At 31.4% G+C, this 25800-nt stretch overlaps 3 protein-coding genes across 3 annotated transcripts; 2 read left to right on the forward strand and 1 right to left on the reverse strand.

Annotated features, from left to right (window-relative positions):
* The first annotated feature begins 778 nt into the window (after nucleotides 1-778).
* On the forward strand, nucleotides 779-14738 carry LOC111715070 (uncharacterized). The gene is made up of 12 exons (XM_023490319.1): nucleotides 779-1077; nucleotides 4278-4352; nucleotides 4998-5067; nucleotides 5839-5883; nucleotides 6666-6694; nucleotides 7773-7862; nucleotides 10272-10320; nucleotides 11390-11605; nucleotides 11888-11929; nucleotides 13146-13193; nucleotides 13295-13328; nucleotides 14318-14738. The coding sequence occupies exons 3-12, from the start codon at nucleotides 4999-5001 to the stop codon at nucleotides 14392-14394; spliced, it is 699 nt and encodes a 232-aa protein (XP_023346087.1). The 5' UTR covers nucleotides 779-1077; nucleotides 4278-4352; nucleotide 4998; the 3' UTR covers nucleotides 14395-14738.
* LOC111715071 (glutamine-rich protein 2-like) lies at nucleotides 2716-3589 on the reverse strand. Its single transcript, XM_023490322.1, has 2 exons — nucleotides 3514-3589; nucleotides 2716-3101 (listed from the first exon to the last, which is right to left on the reverse strand). Exons 1-2 carry the CDS (start codon nucleotides 3587-3589, stop codon nucleotides 2716-2718), a joined length of 462 nt encoding a protein of 153 aa, XP_023346090.1.
* An 8983-nt stretch (nucleotides 14739-23721) lies between the features above and the next one.
* Nucleotides 23722-24785, forward strand: LOC111715072 (troponin C, isotype gamma). Its single transcript, XM_023490323.1, has 3 exons — nucleotides 23722-23927; nucleotides 24021-24172; nucleotides 24420-24785. The coding sequence occupies exons 1-3, from the start codon at nucleotides 23766-23768 to the stop codon at nucleotides 24592-24594; spliced, it is 489 nt and encodes a 162-aa protein (XP_023346091.1). The 5' UTR covers nucleotides 23722-23765; the 3' UTR covers nucleotides 24595-24785.
* The last annotated feature ends 1015 nt before the right edge of the window (nucleotides 24786-25800 follow it).

Consider the following 25800-nt stretch of genomic DNA (forward strand, 5'->3'; position numbering starts at 1 on the left):
TTCCGGAANATCCGCAAGATATCAAAGAATATGCGGAAATATTGAGGAATCCGTATATTGGGAAAAAAATGAATATTTTCCGAGAAATTAAAGAATATCCGGATATATTGAAGAATCCGCGAGAATATTGGCAAACTTGTTTACGGGAGTCTAGTGGACTATATCCTGGTTGAGAATGTTGTCGGAGAATAAACCATCCAACCACATTTATCCAGCCTCGGAATCCTTCAGTAGTTCAACGCTTTCCAGCAGAGATACATGTACGTTGTATTCTTGGTTGTAGGTACATAACACATGAGATCATATACTCTCCTCTCCGTATACTGCAGGGTTTCCCACGAATTATGACAGTTTATAAACCATATTTTAACTTTGAAATTATTTGCGGCATTTGATTGCCAACCTAATTTTACAAGTCAAAGTTTTGAAACAATAGTCATAAAATTCACCTAGTCCTGGCATTTCTAAAAAGAAGTCCGTCAGTTGATGCTAAAAGTCCAAAATAGGCAGACCACATCTTGAAAACGACAGGACTAGGGGAATTTTGTTATTATTGTTTCAAATGTATAATTAGGTTGAAAAATGAATGCAGCAATATCAAATGTGCATTAAATATATACTTAGGTTTGAAAAGCACATTAATGTTAAAAAAATTTTTAGACGTCCTACAACAATGTAATTTTGCAGATTTTCCCTAATAAGAGAAAAAAGGTTCAACTTGCATTTCTTCTGAATGATTATTTAAATATATTTTGCGAAATAAGTTATAGGAAAAATATTGTATAATATTTAAACATTTAAAACACTGGCAACGTTAATAAAAATACAGTTTTCCTCAAACATGTTCGGCGCGATTCGCGCACAGATCTAATTCTGTCCTGTCATGGAAACCAGGATAAGATGCCGAAATTTGACTAATATTATTACTGTGGCAGGTTTCAGAGCTGCAAAAACTTTAAATGCCAGCATGTGTCAATAGTTAGAACCAGGTTTAACCTGTTTTTGCCAAGCTCAAACTTTTCTTCCTCTACAATATACTATAGTTAAAGATTTCAAACATTGTGAGCAAAATAACAGGTATCTAATTATTTTTAAATTGTTATTAAATTTTGATTTTGTTTATAGAAAGTACTGTAACGCAAAATTCTTTTATAGAGTAGCATGTCTGATTTACATATGGTATCATTACACCTTAGCTTGATCATGGTTAAGTTATAATTGTTTTCCTATAAAAACTAGTTATTTTAAATAAATTTTTCTCTGTAAAAGTGACTTTCGGATTCATACAGCAGAGACAATTAAGGGAATAGTCAGAATTTATCACTTTTCGAGCGAAAAAATTAGAATATCCTCCGCAATGTTACACTTATAAGCTGGGTACTGTTATGAATCAGACATGCCAAATTGCATGTAATAACTACAAGATTCTGTGCATGTTATTTGCGTATCTTTGCGTTCAAATATCATCAAGAATTTAATATAATTATCTCTTTTTGATTTTCTGAGGGGTTCCTTTCGTATTTTCCCTAGAACTAACTATCTTTCTATCAATGATTTATTTGCTAGCCTCGATAACTATCTATCTATCTATGATAATGATGATAATTAGCTTCTATCTATTAACCTATCCTGCATCTATCTCATTATTATTGTGTGTAATTATATTAGCTAATTCTTAATATAACTATACAGGGTGCGTCTTAAAAAGGAATTTAATAAACTTACTTCCAGCGTGCTTAACGTGCCTATATCTTCTTAAAAAAGTTTCTTTTAATTGTTTTTTTTTTTCAATTGAAACCAATTTTTTTTACGCCACAAGTAGCGATGGGCAATAGCTAGATTCATTTTACAGAAACGTTAATTTTTTTTAGACTTTTAAAAGGTTTTATGATAATTTGAGAAGGGCACAATGAATAAAAATTGTATTCTGTAGAAATAAGCTTTTATAAAATATATAAATTAGTTAGCCTAGGTGAAAATGTAAAGCAAAAACAAACTAAAACCTATTGTTTTAAAACGATTGTTATTTCCTAATGTTTTTTCTATGGTAACAAATGAGCATGTTTGATAAAAGCAAACTTTTCCAAAACAAAGTTTTAAAACGTTGGAACCTTCTCATATTGTCGTAAAAAACCTTTTAAAAGTCTAAAACATCAAAAGCGTCTGTAAAACGAATCTGGCTATTGCCCATCCCTAGATACAAGTTCACAGATTTTTCTGTTTGCATTTGGATTTACCACAAGATTTTTAGAATACTTTTGTAAACAAAAATTCTTCTGAGATTTGAACTCAAACATTTTTTGGACATCTTGCACATCCAGCTGTGCATTGTGTTGTATATATATGTACAGAAGTAAAATGGGAAAGTAGGTCCCTTGTCTATTCCTGTAATAAATTCTATTACAGAGACCCCTCATGGCTTCTCTAATACTAGATACAGACTTTTCATTTTCTTGTTTTTTCAACCACGTTCAAAAGCAGTTTTATTTATACTTTAAAGAAAATCTGAGAAATGATTCATGAATCGACCCTAACAAAAATACTTATGATCAAAAATATGAAATTTAGTTTAGCTTGTAAGTAAAAGGTTGGTCTGGTTGGTTCACCGTGAATGAATAGTTCTGGTTCTACTTCACCGTGAATGGATAGTTCTGGTTCACCGTGAATGAATAGTTCTGGTTCTAGTTCACCGTGAATGGATAGCTCTGGTTCTAATTACCGTAAATGGTATAGTTCTGGTTCTAATTCACCGTGAATAGATAGTTCTGGTTCTAGTTCTCCGTGAATAGATACTTCTGGTTCTAGTTCTCCGTGAATAGATAGTTCTGGTTCTAGTTCTCCGTGAATAGATAGTTCTGGTTCTAATTCACCGTGAATAGATAGTTCTGGTTCTAGTTTACCGTGAATCGATATTTCTGGTTCTAGTTTACCGTGAATAGATAGTTCTGGTTCTAGTTCACCGTGAATAGATAGTGCTGGTTCTAGTTTACCGTGAATAGATAGTTCTGGTTCTAGTTCACCGTGAATAGATAGTACTGGTTCTAGTTTACCGTGCATAGATAGTTCTGGTTCTAGTTCACTGTGAATGGATAGTTCTGGTTCTAGTCACCGTGAATAGATAGTTCTGGTTCCAGTTCACCGTGAATAGATAGTTCTGGTTCCAGTTCACCGTGAATAGATAGTTCTGGTTCCAGTTCACCGTGAATAGATAGTTCTGGTTCTAGTTCACCGTCTTACATTGTCTTCTTCCGGTATTTATCCTCCTTTACCTAAAAGAATGTCCATTTGATCTTTTCAATACTCATTTCCTCCACTTTAACCCCAACCCTTTTCTCCACTTTATACCCCCCCACACTTCCTTTACTCCCCCCCCACTTCCCCCCTCCCACAAACTCAACTTATCCCAATCCTTTTTTAAATATTTCCCTTTATCAACCTTAACTCTTTACCACAATCCTTTGCCTACCCAAACCACACTTTGCAATCCATTCTTCCCTTACCACACTTCTTTACCATCTATTTTACCCAAACCACACTTTTTAGCATCTATTTTACCATAACCACACTTCTTTACAATCCATTCTTCCATTACTACACTTCTTTATCATCAATTTTACCCAAACCACAATTCTCAACCATCTATTTTAACATAACCACACTTATTTACCATCTAGTCTACCCTTACCACTCTTCCCAACCGTATTTTCTACCCTTACCACACTTCTCAATCATTTTTCTAACCTTACCACATTTTCTACCATCTTTTTTATAAGACAAAAGCTGTTATTTTTGAAAAATTGAAAAAATTATTTTTCTCTACTATTAAATGTTCTTTTTTTATGTAAACATTTCACGTACATTTGCATTCTTAATCTATCCTGTGAAAAATTCGCATTTTTTGCGTACAATAATAATTTTTAATAAAATTTTGAAAACTTTCTGCGTATTATTTTATATTTAATTTCCCAACAAAATCAATTCTGCGTACATTCTGCAAACGTTTGGCATTCTTTCAATTGGTGATTGTGATTATCATACTTTATTTATTTTTTTTTTTTGGCTAAAATATTTCATTTTTCCATTTTCCTCCGTAAGGATTATTTTGTGTGCCGTGAAGCGTAAGATTACAACTGAAGCTTTAAAAAGAAATTTTAGCATTTATTTCCAGTATTTTCTTCGAGTGCAAAACATTAACTGTTTGCAAATACTAAAACTATTCGCAAAATGTTATTTTAGAAATTTAAAGTTTAATTTTACTCCAAGATTTTATTACCTAGATGAAGAGTAAGCTGGCGGGTTGAATATGGTACAGATTGTTGACCTAAGAAAAATACCGCTTGAAAAGTAAACAGGTATATTCCTTCTTATAAAAGGTGCAAAGGGATGTTTGATATCTCTAAAAAATGTGAATCGGCATTATTCTCATTTCCGGTTAGTACTATTCTATAATTTTCCATAATGTTTATGCAATTAGTAACTCCGCCTTCTGGGAAAATGCAGGAAATGCGATTGACGAAAATTTAAAATGGATTAAGTTGAATATCTTTATTTGATCCTTAGTATGACAGTTAAGGGGGAAAAAAAAAAAAAATTCGTGTTTCACCTCATTTGTACTGAATTCCAACTTGAAAACTTTTTTTAAAGACTTAAAAATATTATTAGTTAGATTACAAAAACCTACCAAAAACTGAATAAAGACGAAAACATTTTTTTTTTGATTATTATTTAGTCTAGATTTTTTGATAGTTTTAAAATTTGAATCAGCATAAAATTTCCATGAAATTTTCAAAACATAATTTTTGTCATTGCAGTCATTTTTTAATTTAGATTTTTGGCCTATCAGAAAAAGTTTTTTTTAACTCAAAAGACTTAAATTTAGTATAATGCCTAATAAATATGATTACTATGGACATCTGATGGTCAGTTAGATGATTTTCAGAGAAGTCGAAAATCGATCACCCCTAATCCACAGTATATAAATAATATTGTTGTTACAGAATGCAGTTCTTATGTTTCCCGTATGGAACTAATATACAATGTTGGTGTGATAATACCGGCACTATCAAGGAATATATATCTCTCATAGCTGGTTTAATATTCAGGGAGGACCCATATTAGAAAAATTTGTTAAAAACTTTAAAGATTTCAAACTGTATTATGTTGAAGTTTGCTTTTGGTGAACTGAGCAATATCTTTAACCCCCCAGAAAAAATAGAGTGCAAAAACGATCCGAAAACGATTATCACGGTCATTCGTTTTTGCATCGTTTCTGCATAGTTTCTGCATATAAGTTTTAACTTCTTGACAAAAATAAATATAAGAAAAATAAATATTGAGAATAAACAACAATAATAAATAAACAATTGAACCTGAAATAAAATATATACAAAAAATAAACAACCTCCCGCGAGACCAAATTATTAAATAGATATTTTAATGACTATCTTAAATGTACAAATAAATTTATAAATTTAAAAATGAAACTGAGAATGAAATTGTTTGATTTTGAAACATGAATCTAGGAATTTAGAAATTAAAACATCTTCAAATAATATTTTAAGAGCAAACCTAAACTGAGGCGGAATTTAAAGAATTTATACCGCGTCGCTGAACCGCAAAAAATCGGTTCCAATTGAGCGCTGGCTCAAATCTCAAACCACTAAATACAATTTTAAGAGGAACCAACCACGTTTGAGCCGCGTCTCAAATTTGAGACGTGGCTCAAATTCTTTAAATTTTGCCTCTATGTCAGAACAATTCTGAACTACTATGTGCTAGGGAATAAGTAAGAAAATTTCAAATATATATTTTGAATGGTTGAGAGAGGTATATATCTAGAGATGTGTTCCTGTACTCTTAAATCTAGGAATTATACAGTATCAGGTCAGTGTAGTACAGAGAAATTTGAACCACCCCCCCCCCCCCCCGCCTCCATACCTCCCTAACTTTATAAAGCCCCCCTCCCCCCATCTCCTCGAATTTGCTATTTCTTCTAAAGACCACCATTCGACACAAATAGCTGCCATTAAGCTTAAACATAAAGATAATATTGTATTTGAAAGAAATTTCTTTTACTTTCTAATTCGCCTGCAGTTTGGAACCATTGCCAATTGGGATTTGAAAATGAAGACTCTTCGACTTAAGCTATGATTTTAAATAGACTAATAGACTTGTAACACAGCAAAAGATTTAATTATAAACTACTGGCAAACCTATTCACATCAAAAGCACATTAAACTGTTTAAATGTCGTCTTCCTTTTCTACAGAAGAATCAAAAAGAGTGTAGAAACATTTCGGTAAGGAATTAAGTCTTCGCTACAACTCAAATTTTTGAATCCCTATATCTTTGTAATCTGATGGTGTAAACCTTTTATATTTCAAACTAAGATTTTTTTAATCTAACAGAAATCATAGTTTGAAATATCTAAGGTCTTTGACAATGGGTTGCAATGATATAGATATTAGAAAATCACAGTTTGTGGCAAAAACTCAATCCCAAACTTTGTTACATTAAACGTTTCTTTTGAGAAAAATTTAACGAATGTTAAAAGTTATAATTTTTAATCATCTTCATGAAGACTTAATTTAAATTACTGTTCAATTGCAATGTTTGATTAATGGCTTTATTTGGTTTATACATATTAATTTTATTTCTTTTTTTTAGGAAGAAAATGAACAATCAGCGAGCCTAAGGAAAAAAATAAAACTTATTTGCAGTTGTCTCAAAAATTTCTGTTCGAATGTTTAGATTAACCATGTTTAGATTATTCAACGATTTATAAATAAGATGTTATTTCTTGTAAATGTTAAGCACAAGTTTAAATTGATTAAGGTATAGTACAGTACAGTTAGGGATGTTAACGTTTTCATTCTTTTGAAAAACGATCGTTTCGCTATGAAAGCGACGACGAAAAATTGTAGACGAAACGACCGTTTTTAAAAACGATCGTTTTCTTAAAAGTTCGTTTTTTAAAAATGGTCGTTTTTAAAACGATCGTTTCGTTAACGATCGGTAATGCAAACCCTTCGTTAACGATCGTTAGCGACGACCCTTCGTTAACGATCGTTAACGAAGAGAGGAAACCAACCTGCAGGGCATCTGTTCTAATCATTGAGTAGTTTTTAAGAAAATATCAAGAAGTTTTAGCTCCCCCGCAACTGTTAAACTTTATGTAAGACGACATTCAGTAAATTTGCATGTAATTTTTTTTTTCAAAACTATAGCTTTTCCAAAAACTACCGTTTTTTTAAAGTTCGTCGTTTCGTTAACGATCGTTAACATAATTGTCCATAGTTTTTTTTCAAAAACGATCGTTTTTTTTTTTAAATGATCGTTTTTTTAAAGCAATCGTATAAAAAACGGTCGCAAATCGTTTATATAAAAACGATCGTTTTCAAAAACGATCGTTTTCAAAAACGATCGTTATTCGTTTTCTAAAAGTTCAAAACGAGTGGGTCGTTTTTATAAACGATCGTTTTTTTCCGAAAACGAAACGATCGTTTTTGAAAACGATTGAAAAAGAAACAAAAAACGATCAGTAATCATTAATCAAGAACAAATAGAGATATATGATCTTCTTTTTTAAAAATTGATTATTTTCAATTGTGGTATATATCTATACAATTCTAAACTTCTAAAATTCTAATTATAAACGTTTTAAATGTCTCAAATGAATCCTTAAAAGATTTTCTACGATACTGCATTCTCAGATCAAGCACCATACATTGCCGGTCACTCCCTTGAAGAAAACTTTTTATTTTTTTTTAACAGAGAGGATTTGAGTTTTTTCATGAAAGGAGAAAAAACTGAACTTTTCCTTGCACTTCTCTTCCTAGTTCTCGTCTTTCTAATATTTATCATGTAAGTAAATCAAATAATATTTATCATGTAAGTAAATCAAATAATATTTATCATGTAAGTAAATCAAAAACTATTTACAAAGAAGATCTCAAAATCCTCACTAAATTCCCGTGTTGTGGGACATCTATTGGCGAATTTTACAGGGGTGAGGATAAATCAATCATACAGTCATAGTCGTATCAATAGATACAATGAAGACGACTTTCGTTTTCAATTTATGATTTCTACCCAGTTTTCAAACAGCATTCTTGTAAACTTGTAATTTGAAATAAGGTTGCTAGAAATCAAAACTTAAATAGGAAAGTCGTCTTCATTGTATTGATATAAACCCTGACCATTATATCATTATATCCCCCCCCCATGGCAATTTGAGGTTATCACTCGGGGTTCAACTATTTCAACCAGTTTCTTTAATTCAATTTTCATGAATGGGTTTTTGAATATACGATAAGTTTCTGTCATGACCAAATGGAAAGGTTGCAGCACGTTGTTACCACCCCATTCAAAATCCCCCATTTTATTAGCTTATTTGTGTTTCTGTATCCACCATCCTTAACACCCTGTAGTATTTTCAGTTATCTCTACATTAAAATCCCTCTGATCTTACCCTGCCACAGATCACCTGACAATCTTCTTCCTTCATTATAACCAATTATATTCAGTATCGTTAATTAACTTCGGGCCAAAAAACTCAAAACAACCAACCCTGGTTAGGCGGGTCCAAACTGCGTAGTAAATTGTGATACCAGATTTGTAATATCTCATGCTTTGTAGTTGAATAAAAATATGAATGAATGCCATTACTTTTTAAAAAGTTTCATGGAGGGTAAATGTNAAAATTTGCAGCATCATATATATTACATATCTGTCTTAAGATATTTGTGTTAAATGTGCTAATCCCAATTTGATCAACATTTGCTATTCCTGGTTAAAGAAGATTGGTTCCCAGATGTTTAAGCATATCTTTACAACATCCCCCCCCCTTCCTTCTAACTCACTATGATAGCAAACAAAACGCCCAGAGGGACTAAGTTAAGCTAACTCAATCTTGAAGTAAGTAGAAACAAATTGTTCATACTTTTGTCAACTTTTGCATAGTTTAGGCACCGTTTTTTCCCTTTGTGCATAAAAATTGAGAATATTTTAGGGATTATTTTAATATATTCCATTCTATGTTGTTTCGGGCTTATCTTATTTCTTTAAGAGAGGGATATCTAATTTTTATGGAGAGAAAGAGACTAAGATAAAATTTAAAAGAAATATAAAGAGGGAGNTATTATTTTTTGTTAAAATTGAAGGAAGGATAAATATTGAAAATCTCGAAGTATAGAAGTGTCTAGTGTAGACTAGTGGTTAGAAACCACTTTCATCTTCTCATTTAGAAATTATCCCTGCACCATTCAGGGGTATATATTATTTACTTTTGATTTAAAATTTTACAAAGTGAAAAAAAAAATTTTGAGACAATTTTTAAAATTAACCTTTATAATGTTTTTTTTTTCACGTGAACTTCTTTAGCTTTCAATATTTTTAATTTTCGTTAAGAATTTGAATTTAGAATTTCAGGGAATTTATTTAATCCGATCATGGAGTATTTTGAAAACCAAAATTTAAGCAGTTACAAAACGGTTTGTTACCTTAAAAAAGTTTGGATTTGGTAACCTGTAAACTCATGTGTTTGATACCCTTAATCCCGTTCGCTTAGTTCCGATATCCACTTTGGGCAATTTTTTGCTTAATCTTGGATATCCCTAGTGTGTTCCAACCACTTTGATCTAAAATGTGAGAGATAGCCTGGTTTTGTCTTACTCTCGAAAAATGTTTAATTCTGTTTAGATCTCCATTGTTTCCTACTAGCAGGAAATGTGCATTCCAATTTTGCCATCACAAATAAGAATAAATAGTTAAAAAAAACATGGACTTATATTTACACTTGATTAGACAAAGCTTGGAAGGGTACTGTTGTAAATATGGAATCTTTGCATGCAGATCGAGGGTCCCTTGAAATTTCCTTTGTATGGTATTAGATACCAAGTGATCAATAAATCCAGCTAAAGAGGAGACTAAAAACAAAATAAAATAACAACTGTTTATATTTTGATGCAGACCTAATATCATAAAATAATTTTATCTTTTATTAAAAGCATGGGTTGATTTAGTATCCACCAAACCATAGCTCAGAAACTTATATATATTTGATGTAATAAACCCAAATATATCTTATATCTGACTTTGCTTCCCATGAAGGCAGTCTAAACCGCAAGAGAGAAGCCGGCGTGTTTACATATTAAATCAATCCTTTCTGTTAAAGTGACAGTTCACTTAATTCAACAATTCCCTAAAGTTCAAGTTTAGAAATTAGAAATCCAAGATGTTACTTAATAATTAAAATATAATTATGTTTACTAGATTTGCTTCTCACAAGTGCAGCAGAATGTTTGCATCAAGAACTTCTGAGGTAAATTAAACTTTGGTTAAAAATATCAAACGATTAGATGGAGTTGAATATTTTAAGCTTTAAACTTTTGAATAAACAAACTGACTTAAATTTATGCATTACTCGTGGGACAAATATATAAAAACCAAGCCGGGAACTTTAGAATTGGATATCCTTAACCCGATCGCTTAATCTGAATGTAAAATGTGGAAATTTTTTTTTCCTGCTTAATCCGCTATTTTCTGTCGTTTTGAATATCCCTTTACTGGATATCCCTTTACAGGATATCCCTTTACAGGATATCCCTTTACAGGATATCTTTTTACAGGATATCCCTTTACAGGATATCCCTTTACAGGATATCCTTTTACAGGATATCCCTTTACAGGATATCTCTTTACAGGATATCCCTTTACAGGATATTTCTTTACAGGATATCCCTTTACAGGATATCTCTTTACAGGATATCCCTTTACAGGATATCCCTTTACAGAATATCCCTTTACGAGATATCCATTTAGAGGATATTCCAATACAGGATATCCCTGTACAGATTTTGTCCGACGAGGGTTCATTTATTAAGTGGCGCGGAAAATTTCATGTTTCCCTGCTTCTGATTGACTGTTCGGAATTCTGCACTTGCCACTCCATTGGTTGAATACAAACTAAAGATTATATTAATCATGGTTGGGATTTGTTTTGTCCATAAATATAAAGTTTTACGAAGTAAATTCAGAAACTGATATTCAGAAACTTAAAATTTTTTTTAGAAATCATTAATAACGATCTCCTACGCAATGGTTCGCTTTGTTACACCTTAAACATAATGCAAAATATCATCAGTTTTATGCAAAATATCATCAGTTTTATGCAAAATATTATCAGTTTTATGCAAAATATCATCAGTTTTATGCAAAATATCATCAGTTTTATGCAAAATATCATCAGTTTTATGCAAAATGAATTAATGTGTGCGTTTCAAGTGTAGGACATTTTTATAATTTCAGACAAAAAATGGCAACGGACCGTTGTGAATCGTTGCTGACATATGCATTTTTGTCTCATGACAGTTCCATTTTCTTTTTTTTAGGTTGACCGGCGGAAATACTTTAAAGCAACTCACTGTCAAACAGACAGCTGTGACCCCCTGACAGATGGCTGTTATACCTTACAGGAGACAGCTAGTGAACAGCTAGATACCTTTAGCGCTCATTCACAGGCAGTACTAAAACTGCAAGGGGTTCATAGTGTACAAGGAGTTCATGGTGTACATGATACATACAATCTATATCCGTCACTACTCAGGGTCAGATTTATTTAATTTTCATTTTTATAATTTTGATCTCATTTCGTACATTTTTCTGAAAAGAATATAACATTTTTATAAATCATAAGTTTTCCCTGACAGAAAATTTTTTTGAAAATTAAAAATAACTTTAAAGTAAATAATATTGAATTTAAGATTTTTTCTATGTCTTTTCTTTTACTTTAATCATAATTACTTCCTAAAAAAACCTTGAATAACTTTTTTGCAATTATCGTTTCAGCGATCATGATTTGAAAGATTAAAAGATTTATTTTGTTGTAGAATGGGCATAGTGCTATGGAGACAATCAGAATTCCATTAGAGGTAAGATGATATTTTTTATTAAATGTATCTCTCGGTGTTTTTATGCTATGCTCCATTTTATTTTAAAAGTTACAGGGCGTCCCAATAAACGTGAGAATTGAATGACGAATACAATACCGTCTTTGTTTAGAATTAGCATTGTGTTACCTAATTTCAATGGACATATAAAACTTATGTAATCTGCAAAAGGCTGTTTTCATTCTGCAGAACGATGTATTTAATGTGTCATATTCAATTCTGCAGATATTCAATGAAAAAGAACAACTAAACTTTTTTATTTACAGAAATTACAGGTAAAACAGTTTGCAATTAAGACAACAAACTGAAATAAAGGAATTGAGTCTTTGCCACAACTGCAACCCAATGGCATAGACCTAAGAAATTTCAAACTATGAATTCTGTTAAATCAAATGATCTAAGTTTGAAATATCAAAGGTTTACATCATCAGTTTGCAAGGATAGATGAATAAGATGATTTTAATTTGTGGCAAAGATTTAATTCCTTTAAAACTCTAGCAGACGAAAAATCTAGGAATTACAGATTTCCTGATAGGCATCAACATACTAAATTAACAAATCATTCCCAAAGACAAAATCAAAATCGTACTCAATTTCCACGTTTATTTGGACACTCTGCCCATGACCTACAGGTCTTATCAATACAATGAAGACGACTTTTTTTATTTAAGTTTTGATTGTTAACAAGCTTTTCGAATTTAAAGTTTAAAAGTAATCAAAAAGAAGCTTTTTTAATAGACAGCTTATCTTGACTTCTTTGTATTCATGCTGTTTAAAGGACTAACAACTTGATATAAATGAAAATCCAAATCTTATGTCGTCTTCATTGTATTGGCAAAATCCCTGCCACTGTATTTACTGAAGTACCCTTTAATATACTTACCTGAGTAGTGAGTAACAATGAGACAAATAAAGTCGTTTTTTAATCTTTAAAGGGAGTGACCGGTTATGTAAGGTAGTTGAACTGAGTATGCAGTGTTGTGGAAAGCTTCTTTCGGATTCATTTGATACATATTAAACTTTTTAAAGATCTGAAAATATTGAGTTTAAGCGCAAATTCGACGTTCAAAACTCCTACTTTGCGGGTGGATACGTTTCAGAATTAGTTTTTTTTTCAATTATTAAATAACGACGACAAAGTAACTGTCAGAGCATGAACAAATATTATGGGGAAATAGAAATTTGAAATATATTTTAGGAAAGTGAACTAATGAACACCTGCTCATCTTTGTGTACAGAAACCAAGGAACAAAATGAAATCAAAATAAAGAAACATTTATTATTTCCTTCTTCACAGATGGGACTCTTTCAAATGTCAAAAATTTAATTTTTCATATTTGTGAACAGGAGGGAGAACAGGGGTTTAGAAGCTTAGATCTAGGTTTATATTATGTTAAATAAATTAATTTTAATTTTCAAAATTTTCCAATTTCAGAACAATTTGGATTAAGGACATTTAATTTGTGCTAATAGCATTAAGCTGTTTTCGGCCAAATTTTTTATTATTTTTTTTTAATATTTGTATTTTTCTGCTTTTTCTTCGACGGGAACACATTATTAAACAAATTTTATATTAACTGTCCTACACATTTAAAACAGTGCCAGGTTAAAAAAAGAAAAAAAAACTATTTTGTGATTGTGAATCATTTATGGGTTTTTAAAGGACGGTTAATATCATATCGCCTGACAGAAACAATTATGAAGGGAGAGACTGGCTATTTTATAAATTACATTTTTTATTCTTTGTAAAATTGTTTGCATATTTGTTTAAATTTTTCAAATGTGCCCAGGAAATCTACGAAAATCTTTTGTGACCATTAAAACATTACAGAAACCGTTATGGTAAAGATAAAGATTACGTATTTTCGATGCAAAAATTTATTTTTAATTTCTCTGCCGTTCCTGAACAACAAATGAATTGACAATAGAAGTTTGTTCCATTTTTGTCCGGGTTATTAATTATTATTATATTAAATAATTGTAAAAAGCGTTTCTTCTGCGGATCTTTCCTTCTGGTGAAATTTTATAAAACTGTTTCTTATAAATTATACACCGTAAAAAAAGTCTAATAGTAATCAAGTGAATCCTACAATTTGTTTCTATTATAAATACTACTGCACTCTCGGTTAGAATATTTTATCTAGCCGGTCTCCCCCTTTAAGTTACAGTATTTCTACTAAACAATGACCTGAGGCTTGAATTAAAGAACAGCAAGAATTATTATGGCAGAAGTTTAATCATTTTTTCCTTGTTCTCACTCTTTTCACTTTTCATTAGTTCAGACCTTTGCTGCTTAAAATATGTCAAAATTAACTTTGATTTGATTAAATATAAAAGCTGTTGAAAGTATTTAAAATCTAATATAAAAAGAGGATGAGGACTGGATCAACAACGAGGACAAGGGAATATATTCTATAAACTCACAACAACATATGAAATCAACATAGAGGATGAAATCAACATAGAGGATGAAATCAACATAGAGGATGAAATCAACATAGAGTTTGAAATCAAACTAGAATATCAACGTGAGATGCAAAATCAACAAAAACTTATATATTCAACATGGAGTTTAAAATCAAGATAGAATGAAATCGAAATGGAGTATATAATCATAATAGAAAACATGATTAACGTCATGTTTAAAATAAAAAAAGTATACAAGTAAACACGGAGTATAGATCAACATGGAGTTTCGATCAACATGGAGTTTTGATCAACATGGAGTATCGATCAATATGGTGTAATAATCAATGTGAAATATCGATCAACATGGATTATAGATCAACATGGAGTAACAAGGGAATATATTCTATAAACTCACAACAACATATGAAATCAACATAGAGGATGAAATCAACATAGAGGATAAAATCAACATAGAGTATGAAATCGACTTGGAATGTGAAATCAACATAGAGTATGAAATCATCATAGAGTTTGAAATCAAACTAGAATATCAACGTGAGATGCAAAATCAACAAAAATTTATAAATTCAACATGGAGTTTAAAATCAAGATAGAATGAAATCGAAATGGAGTATATAATCATAATAGAAAACATGATTAACTTCATGTTTAAAATAAAAAAGTATACAAGTAAACACGGAGTATAGATCAACATGGAGTTTCGATCAACATGGAGTTTTGATCAACATGGATTATAGATCAACATGGAGTTTGGATCAACAACAAGTATTAATCAACATGAAGTATGGGTCAACATGGAGTATATATCAACATGAAATATGGATCAACATGGAGTATGGATCAACATGGAGAATGGATCAACATGGAGTATGGATCAACATGGAGTATATATCAATATGGAGTATGGATCAACAAGAAGTATGGATCAACATGGAGTATAGATCAACATGAAGTAAGGATCAACATGGAGTGTAGATCAACATGGAGTCTCAATCAACATGGAGTATGGATCAACATGAAGTAAAGATCAACTTTTGAGTATAGATTAACATGGAATATGAATCAGTATGGATCAAAATGGAGTATGGATCAACATGAAGTATGGATAAAATGAAGTATGGATAAACATGGAGTAAGGATCAACATAGAATATCGATCAACATGCGGTATGGATCAACCTGGAGTATGGATCAATATGGAGTGTACATCAGTATGGAGTATGGATCAACATGTATTTATATCACAGTCTTAATGTTGATTAAGGCATAACATCAGTTCTGAGGAAATATTTTGATCTGCAGTACACTTTAGACAATATTCTTATATATTGCATTGTACTGCTTAATTACAGGAAATTCAACTAAATTAAAGTTGAATTTCAGTTGGAAATAAACTTCGTAACATGCGTCAACTATCNGAGAAGAAAATAAGGAAGAAAAAGGGAAAAAAGAAAAGAATAATAAGGTTTTATATGAGGAGATTGTTTATAAGTACAAGTGTACTTACTTAATTTGCTGAGATTTGCAGTACAGTGTACACACTATCACTACAAAGCCGGAGCTAGTTCACTAGGTGTTTCTCGCTTGAGATACTGATATGAACTGACTTGAGATACTGATATGAACTGAATTTGAGATACTGATATGAACTGAAAGATACTGATATGAACTGAGATACTGATATGAACTGAGATACTGATATGAACTGAGTCTTAAAATTGATGCAACGTCCATAGCTGTCCAGAGATGGAATTTAAAGAATTTGAGCCGCGGTTTAAATCCGCCAAAATCCGCCAAAACCCGGTTTAAATTTAGCGCCGGCTTAAATCTTGAAACATTTGATACAATTTTAAGTGGAACCAACCATATTTAAACCGCTGCACTGCTTAAATTTAAACCGCCGCTCAAATTCTTTAAATTCGGCCACAGATCTATGTGATGGGATAAGGATCAGGGGGTAAAGCAAAGGATAGATTATGTCGTGAAAAGTTAAAACATGTTTTTACGCTCTTTCACAAATTATGTACAAAAAAATGTTCTAACCTAATTTTTCTAAGAAAAGAGAAAAGGGTCACTAAAAAATATTGAAATTTCTTTAATAAGTTGGATAAAACTAAGTACAATATGGAGAAATTTTTCAAATTAAATCTTTTAAATTGTCAAATGAATATTTGTAAGTTTTTGAAAGTAACATTTCTTATATTATCATACATTGCTGACAACATTTTTACATTGTAATCTTGCATTAGTTTTTGGTATTATTAAAATATTATTTATTTCTGTAATTTGATGTATAAATATTGATATTTTTTCCGATCCTAAAAATAAATATTTTAATTATTGTTAATTTAGAATTGATTACTTTACTCTCAATCTTAGTCTATATTTAAACACTTTTTGAGATGTTTTAGAAATTTTTTCAACCTAATCGTAAAGGCGGTTATAAAGTCGAAAAAGAACTATGCGCCCTACCTCCCTCGGAAGAAGACCTCAGGTGAAACTTTGAGGATGCCAAAAAAAATTGGCAAATATTTTTCACAACTTTAATGTTGAAAAAGTAAATTTTAAAGCTTCTTAGAAAAAACCACAGTAGGGAGGGAAAACACCCCCCCCCCCCCCGACCGTGATAGGGTTAAATATATAAATTGTAGGACAGTAGCTTAATTTTCCTAAAAGACTAATTAGGATATACAAACTCCAAAATTTGTTTTCCTGTAAAGCTCGGGGCTCCCTAGCATATTTACGGCGCTCGTCCCCCTTCCACCTAGGCCCATCCTATCTTTAAACGGTCTAGCCTAACCTAACCTAACTAAACCTAACCTAACCTAGAATATAAGAAGAAAATAACTTTTAGCAATTTGCATTTCAAGAGATAATCTTTTCCGGAGTTTTTATATTTCCGGAACTACTGTCTGATTGTTTGTTGGTGCAAAAATAATTTAACATTTTCAATCATATTATTCGTTCAACAAATCTTCGTTTTTATATAAACCGAACAATTAAAACTAATCAAGGCTTAGTATAAAGCTTTCGAAAAAGAAAAAAAAAACTACGAACCAAAGTTTTGAAGTAAAAACGATCTTTTTTGTCAAATATGTGGCTTCTAATGTTGTGGTTAAAATCACAGTTTATGAATGTTGTCTTGAATATGTAAATTGTTGTAAATTTGTAGTAAATGCCTTACTCCTGGAACCGCTTTAAGGTTCGTATCAATCCAGGTACAACTCAATAACTCTCGTAAGTCTACGAGGCATAATAACTAATCAGTTCAACCGTACTTTACTATCAATATCAATCCGGACACGACTTTTTCTGTATTCTTTGTTAAATGATCTTACCAGATACTCAATTCTTCTCGCTATGGTCTGCCAAGATATATTTACACTGACACCAGAAAACAAACGGAGATGGTATCATTACAACATACGTTTATTTAGATTTCTATGTTACAGATGAAGTTGATGATTAATGTAATTACTTTTTCTACGTCATGTATATTAACATATTTAAGCTAATCACAATACAGATTCGACGTAACAAGACGTAGCTAGGTTAGAATTATCGCGACACAAGTTTTGCGTAGCTATTAATAAGTGCATTTTGGTTGGTGAATATAACAAATTTACCTACTTAGAATTGGCCTTTATTATTTTCTAATGAAAAACAAAAACCTATCTGTTTTCTTACTTTTTGTATACGATCGTTTTCTCAAAGTTTGTTGAAACCATTAAACCCAATAGGTAGGGATGGATCCTTTTCCATTTTTTAAACCACGATCGTTTTATTTTAAAAACGACAGAACGATAAACTAATTGTCTTTTTTTTAATTATATTTCAGAAAAAGTCGTTTCGTTAACGATCGTCGATTTTTTGGACGATTGTACACAATTGTTAACAAAGACCCTTCTTTAACGATCGTTAACGACCTTTTTAGGACAAAATACCTGTTTTGGTCGGAAAATCCTTTAATCAGAAATTCCTCGGTCAGAAAACATATAGATTATTTCACTGAATAAAAACATTTAAGACAATATTCTTGAATATTTCTTCCTGAAATAAATTAAAATTAATTGTCATAAAACCCCGATTCGTTAGCGATTTTTTTTTCAAAAGGGTCGTTTTAAAAACTATCGTTTTTCGTTTTTTAAAATTTCAAAACGAGTGGTTCGATTTCCAAAACGATATTATTTTTAAAAAGAAACCATTGCTTTTAGAAAAAATAAAAACTGTCGTCTTAAAAAAGATTAACATCCCTACAAACAGGCTTGCCAAAGTTTTTAAAAATATTGCCAAACAAGGATATCGATTTAAGAACTAGAAATCTACCTATGACAATAAAAACGCGGCCAGGCATCGTCTTCCACACTATGACAATAAAAAAAATCTGCGAAGTCTATTGTTGGTATGTTTACTTATATATTAATAAGAGGAAAAAAGAAAACAATTTAATTCTATTCTTTCCTTTATTTTTGTTGGGTTTACTGAGGTAACCATTTCTATATTCAGAATCTGAAGATATATTTCAGATATATTTATATATTTAGATTCAGAATATTTTAGCTAGAAACATACATCAGATATATTTAGATATTCAGATTCAAAATATTTCAGCTAGATTTATACATCAGATATATTTAGATATTCAGATTCAAAATATTTCAGCTAGAAATATACATCAGATATATTTTAATATTTAGATTCAGAATATTTCAGCTAGAAATATACATCAGATATATTTATTTATATATTTACATAGATTCAAAATATACAAGCATAAAGAATACATCAGAGATATTCATGTATTCAGGTTCCTTGGTACAGTTGACTTTTTGCAGAGACAAAAAAGAAAGTTGTCAGAATTTAACACTTTTTAAGATGTTAAGACTACAATGACTTCCTTATTGTTATTCAAAGGACTTCAGAGACTCTAGGGACTCCAGGGACTCAAGGGACTCCAGGGTACCGTTGTCAAACAGAATTGCAACTTTTAAATTGTATGAGAAAAGATTTGAGTCTTTGACACAAACTCAAATTTTCGAACTTCTGTATCAGTGCAACCTGATGGCAAACACCTTTGATATTTAAAACTTGGACTTTTTAATCTAACATAATCCATAGTTTGAGGTCTAAGGTCTACGACGCTGGGTTTCAAATATTTGGGGATTAGAAAATCAGAGTTTGTGCAAAAGACTCAATTCCATTTAGTTTCTTCTTTAGTTAACTTAAAGTTAGACTGAATCATCTGAAAAAGAAATATAAAAACAGCAATATCTATATTTCCATATCATAAAATCTATTGGAAAGAAAAGTCTATAATATCTAAACTTCTCTATCTATTATTTATACAAATTTTCATATCTAAATACATTATACAGAGTGTCAAAAAGAAAACCATTGAATAATACCTGTTTTGACTTTTTTAATTGTGACATTGTAAAATATCTGCTTAGAATTTTTGCTTCAATGTGTCCATTTCTAGGCTGCTCATAAAGTTGCCGACTTCTGCAAGTAAAGGAATTGAGTCATTGCCAGAAACTCAAAGTGAAATGTTCTAATCCCCTATATCTTCGCAACCTAATAGTGTAAACCTTTGATATTTCAAAGTTAGACTATTTGATTTAACAGGATTCATAATTTGTTATATTTAAGGTTTATGACATTGGGTTCCACAATATAGGGATTAGAAAATCAGAGTTTGTTTCAAAAACTCAATTCCTTTGGTAAAAGTAGACTTTTTCTGTTTGCAAGACATCTGTAGCATCTAGACCCGGCCTTAATCTAACATATATCATTATATGTAAATACAAATTGTATTAAAACTTTTTGATTATTTTACAAAAGTATAAGAACATGTTTTCCCGCCTGTCTAAGTGTCCAAGTAAGATTGTCCCCTGGGTTTATGAAAAAATAATTATATTTATTGTTTAATGGCAATATTTTTATTATTTAAAGGGATATACAACGTAACTTCTAGTGAATATCAAATTAAAGAATTAAACACTCATTTTACAACGGTTCTCTACAAACATTAATCTAAGTAGCAATAGCAAATTTTGAACTTTTAAGTAAACCAACTCGAATGTTCTCAAAAATTTTATTCAAACGACATGTTTCGAAATGTTTTATGGGTACCGTTGTAAATCGAGCATCTGGATCACACCCACTCCTGTATGCCGAGCCCAATAGCGCCCGATCCAATCAGGGTTCAGTCATGTGTTTGATGTCTATTCTGAACCAATAGAAATGGCGGTAACATCTATCTTTCTATCTAGCTCATTATCCAATTACAGATATGAATCCTTTAATCGGCGCTATCAGTGAATGGAAATATTTACTTCTGCTGAAACTATGGTGCACCACTTAAAATAGAGGACCACCTGAAATTAGTATTTTGATTACAATCAAAATTTTGTTTAAATGAATTGATACTTGATAGATTTTTGTATCATTCGTATTTGTATGATAAGTTTTTTAGTTAGTATAATTTTAAGGTTTCATTTTTTTTGTCCTTTTGTATTCGTCTATTTTCTGGTTGTTTTTGTGCATGATTATGTTGCCCTATTATTTTACGCTGGTGTGGGCTATTAACAGATTTCTATTCTAAGGCGGGTAGAAAACATTTCCTTAACATTAAGTTCACAGCAGGGGGTATACAATACACACATATATATATATATATTTACTTACAGAGGGGTATCTATATAGATAAAGTAGTGCTATGTTTTTCTGTTTATTTGTCCGACCATAATTCACAGATAAACCCCTTGACCATATTGGCCTCAAATTCTGATTAAGGAACTCGGTAGAACCACAGTAATATTCTGATAGCTTGGATTGAAACTTTTAAATTGATGTTTGATGGGAAATTCAAGTCAAAACTGAGTTCCCAATCTATATATAATTCTAGTTAAAATAGATGGGAAATAAATGTTACAAGGTTATTTTAACGCTTCGCATCTCTTATAGATTTCTTATTCTTTGGCGTACAACCTATTAGGCTATTACCCTAGTATATATTCATTAAATTAAGATTTTTGAAGATTTTCTGTTTTTCTTTTGGTGGATTTCAAAATATTTGTAATGATTAAATTTTTCACAGTTTTTGCCTTTCATGAAACGTTTCCTGGTCGCGGGTCATGCGAGATACTGTAACCAAATGTGGAACTAACATCAGATATGCAGATATTAGATACCAACATAGATACACATAAAGATATATAGATGCATACTTTTTTTACCCTACAGGGGTTTGGTCCATCACCATCACCAAATTTTAAATGAGAATAGAATATATATTAGAGTGGAATTTAGACAATCCCTCGCTGCGAATTTTCTCAGTCCCTTTCAGCCTGAAAGGGAGTTCAAAGTATAGAATTCATGTAAATGTTCACAAATTATATGCAGTAGAGTACATTAATACAGTATGTATACTTGGACTTTCCATTTCAATTTCGAATTTTTTAAAGCTGCTAAATAAACTTTATAAAGTTTCACCATGTTTTTATATCTTGAATATTTCTAAAATATTGGGTATCCCAATAGAGAATAGAATATATAGAGAGGAATTTACTAGAAAAAAATGTAAAACAGCCATTTTGTTGTACTGTTTCCATACTGCAGGTGTACTTCACATATTTATGCTATATAACCTTTTGGGCCCTGGAATATCATTTTATAGAAAATCTAAAATTATTGTTAAAAGANGGTACAGGTACAGGTACAGGTACAGGTACAGTTACAGGTACAGGTACAGGTACAGGTACAGGTACAGGTACAGGTAAAGGTGTACAGGTACATGCGCAATAACTTTAATTTAAAACTTTTCGATCTTTGGATGTTTCACACAGGTTTCACCAAAATCTGAGAAGTTTAAGTTTAATTTTAACCCGGACAAAATACATAGACAAACGCGAACCAAAACCATTATTGTTTATTTTGGCTTAGTATCAAGATATTTGAATAGTTTGATAACAGCAAACTCTTACAGAATACAGTTTTGAAATTTCGAAAGCTTCATAGATTTAATACCAAATTAGATTTAAAACAAACCAAGCTATTGTCAATTCCCTAGCTGTACAGCTTAACAATTACGAAGAGTCCATGGATGATGTAATGAAAGGGCCTTGTTGTTAAAAGTTGGCAAGTGTTCAAATCTGCCTCAAATCTTAAATATCCCTCTAACCTACATCCTTCCTCCCTTCACTTTACACTTACAGCTCTATCAAGCACTATAGCATAAGCCACAAAACAATAAAATTTTTCATCTCAAGTTCGCTAAAAAAATACAAAAATTGCACAGTATCATCAAACACGCTGAAGTATTAGTTTTTAAAAACTATTTTTAGAAATATCCATTTTGGAACTTACCGGAGCGCTCTTTGTTTACCCATAGAATGAATAAACTCTATTTTTATTGAGTTTATACTATTAAAAAAATATATATAAAATAAAACCCATTTATTTGAAACTCCGTCTCAAACTCTCTTATACAAAAAAAAAACTTCTTATTTCTGAAGTAGCAGAGTAAATAAAAATCATCCAAATATTGGCGGACAATGACCTCTTGCGTTAAAATGATTAATCTGCACAGTACTCCAAAGGTTGCAAGCTCTAACGCAAAAGCGATGAGAATTTTGACAATGTCTTCTTTAAACCTAAACATAAAAACAAGATCTTTCTTGTTCTGTAACGTTTTAAAAGTTTTTGCTTCTCCCTGCTACAAATGTGCGGTAAAAGTAACAGCAATATTCTTTTGTTTTGCTTGTGCATGCGTCTCTGCTTTGTATGAAAAATTCCCACAGATTGCTAAGATAGAGAAAGTTGAATGAATTATGATAATAAAACAGTTCAATAATATCATAATGGGACCAAATAAACATACATTTTTCACTTTTTTTTATACATACTTTCTTGTAAAAAGTTTGTTATGTTGAGATTGAAGCAATGGAAAATGTTTACAAATATATAAAAAGACGAATTAATAGATTTTGGGATAAAAATACAAAGTTGCTGTTATAGTATTCCGGAGACCGAATATAGTGAATTTGAGAGGTAGCTGAATTACATACAGCCGGATTAATCCTGAATCACCATTTTACTATCTCTCCTTCTTGTCCTTAATGTCCTCATGAATATATCTTTAACTTTGAATTGGTACTTCAGGATTTGAACCGGCGGTAGGTAGATCCGTGAGTTGTTGTTGAATAATCAATTGATGTTGTTTTACTTATTGGAGCAGGAGTTTCTACGTAGATCAACAACTGCTTGCTACTCATAAAATCCAGTCCCAGAATAAAACATCAATAAGTTATCAATCTAAGTCAAGGATTATTTTTTATTTTAGAAATAACATAAACATTTTTTCCAGATTGTCGAGCTTGAGTTTCATAATGGAGGACGAGGAACTACTGACCCAGGAGGAGATGGAGGCTATCGGTCTCGAGCCCGATCAGGTTCTTGTACTCAAGAGATGCTTTGACGGTTTCGCAGATGAGGAAGGAGCGATTCCAGCTGATAATGTGGGAGGCATTCTCGCTATGATGGGAATGAAGGTAAGCAAAACCGGTTATATATATTTGGCGCCATTTCTTATTCAACAGCTGATTCAACCGCCATATTGAAAAATGCTAATTTTTTTTATTAAGGTAAAGCCCAGTGCTCTGAGGGAGATTATTGAAGATATTGATGAGGATGGTAGCGGTCTACTGGAGTTTGGAGAGTTTTGTCAGCTAGCCGCTAAGTTTCTAGTGGAGGAGGATGAGGAAGCTTTGAAGAAGGAACTTAAGGAGGCCTTTAGGTTAGTTCAGTTCAAAAGCACTCACACTCAACCAAAATGTTTACAATCTCACTAAAAAACAAGATTTTGCCAATTACTGTTAACAAACACACATTGTTCAGATAAATCCTGCACGTTTTGGTCAACAAAACAATATAATTGAGTTATTAAGATAAAACCAAAGGCCGATTTGTGATATCTCAAAGTCGAACCGGTTTGAAATTAGATTATATTTTTATATTTATATTTATATTTTTTCACTTTTAAGGATTTATGACAAGGAGTGCATGGGATACATCTCCACGGACACCCTTCGTGAGATCCTCAGAGAGTTGGACAACAAGCTAACTGAGGACGACCTCAGTAACATCATAGAGGAGGTCGATGAGGACGGATCTGGAACTCTTGACTTCGACGAGTTCATGGAGATGATGGCTGGATAATTTTAAATAATCTCTTTAGATAACAGACGAAAAGAACCAACAATTTTAAAACAGCAACTATCATAATTAGTAATGTTTCCATATTTATTTCACAAAATCCGTCCTGTACACCTTTCAATCTGTACCCTTTAACCTGTACCCTGTACATATCAGATTTTATTGAACAAATATAATTTGCACCTAACATTTTATAAGAGGATTAAAAAAATCGATAAGTGAAATAGTGATTGGAACTTTTTGTGGATGTAGTTTAGTTTGAACGTTTGATCTCAATATTCAATGTGGTAAGTTTTGAATTTTAGGATCAATGCTTGATCCTAAATTAAATTTGTCCCTGAAGGGTACAATGCTTGATCACGAGATTCCCACCAACTAGTTTCTGACTTGAGATATTTCATATTTGGCAGTACAGTGCAGTGTAGTACTGTACAGAGTCATCATGAAAAGTGATGTTTAATTAAAACAAAATATCCTACTATACCATGACAGGATAAATCTTGAAACCTTGAAATTATGTCTATTTTCCATAATTTATTGTTATGTAAAACTAAAATTTTCATTTTTGCTTTTGAAATCTATAATTGTACTTTGCTTGCCTGGGTGTGGGTGTTTGTTTGTTTGAATTCAAAAGATTTTAAAACAGATATACCTATCGAGCTTAATTTTTTTGAGGCAACTCACATGTACCCAGGAAAAGTTTTTGTCATGAGAAAGTTGAACAATTTTGACCGGAAACAGTGTCGAAATTTAGTATTTTGAAAATGCACCAATTTAAACAGAAAAATTTGAGAAGTATTAAAAATAGCGACTTTCAGAGTTCTTCTTCTATGGCTTAAGAAGGTAAGGGGGCGCGACGCGCTCTATAAGTCTGAAACGTTATATTTTCCTAAAAAGTATTCCAAACCTGAATACAAAGATAAAATATTATAAATGCTTTAAAACCAATAAACTTGAAGGAGCGAATATATTTGAATCTTTCTTCTTTCATCTCTGAATATTATGAAATATCCCGCAGTTGTCAGAAATATTAAAATATTTCTCAGGAACAAATATGTTTATATATTTTTCAACAATTTTTGTTTTGGAGTGTTTTAGATTGATTTTTTTTGCAATTTGGTAAAACAAATTGTTTTTAAAAGGGTTTCGGTTTTAAACCTTTTAAACCTTCTTTACGGGACTGAAAAACCACTGCAAGAAAGGAAATGA

The sequence above is a fragment of the Eurytemora carolleeae genome, unplaced genomic scaffold, assembly GCF_000591075.1.
Source record: "Eurytemora carolleeae unplaced genomic scaffold, Eaff_2.0 scaffold1435, whole genome shotgun sequence".
Taxonomy (NCBI): domain Eukaryota; kingdom Metazoa; phylum Arthropoda; class Copepoda; order Calanoida; family Temoridae; genus Eurytemora; species Eurytemora carolleeae.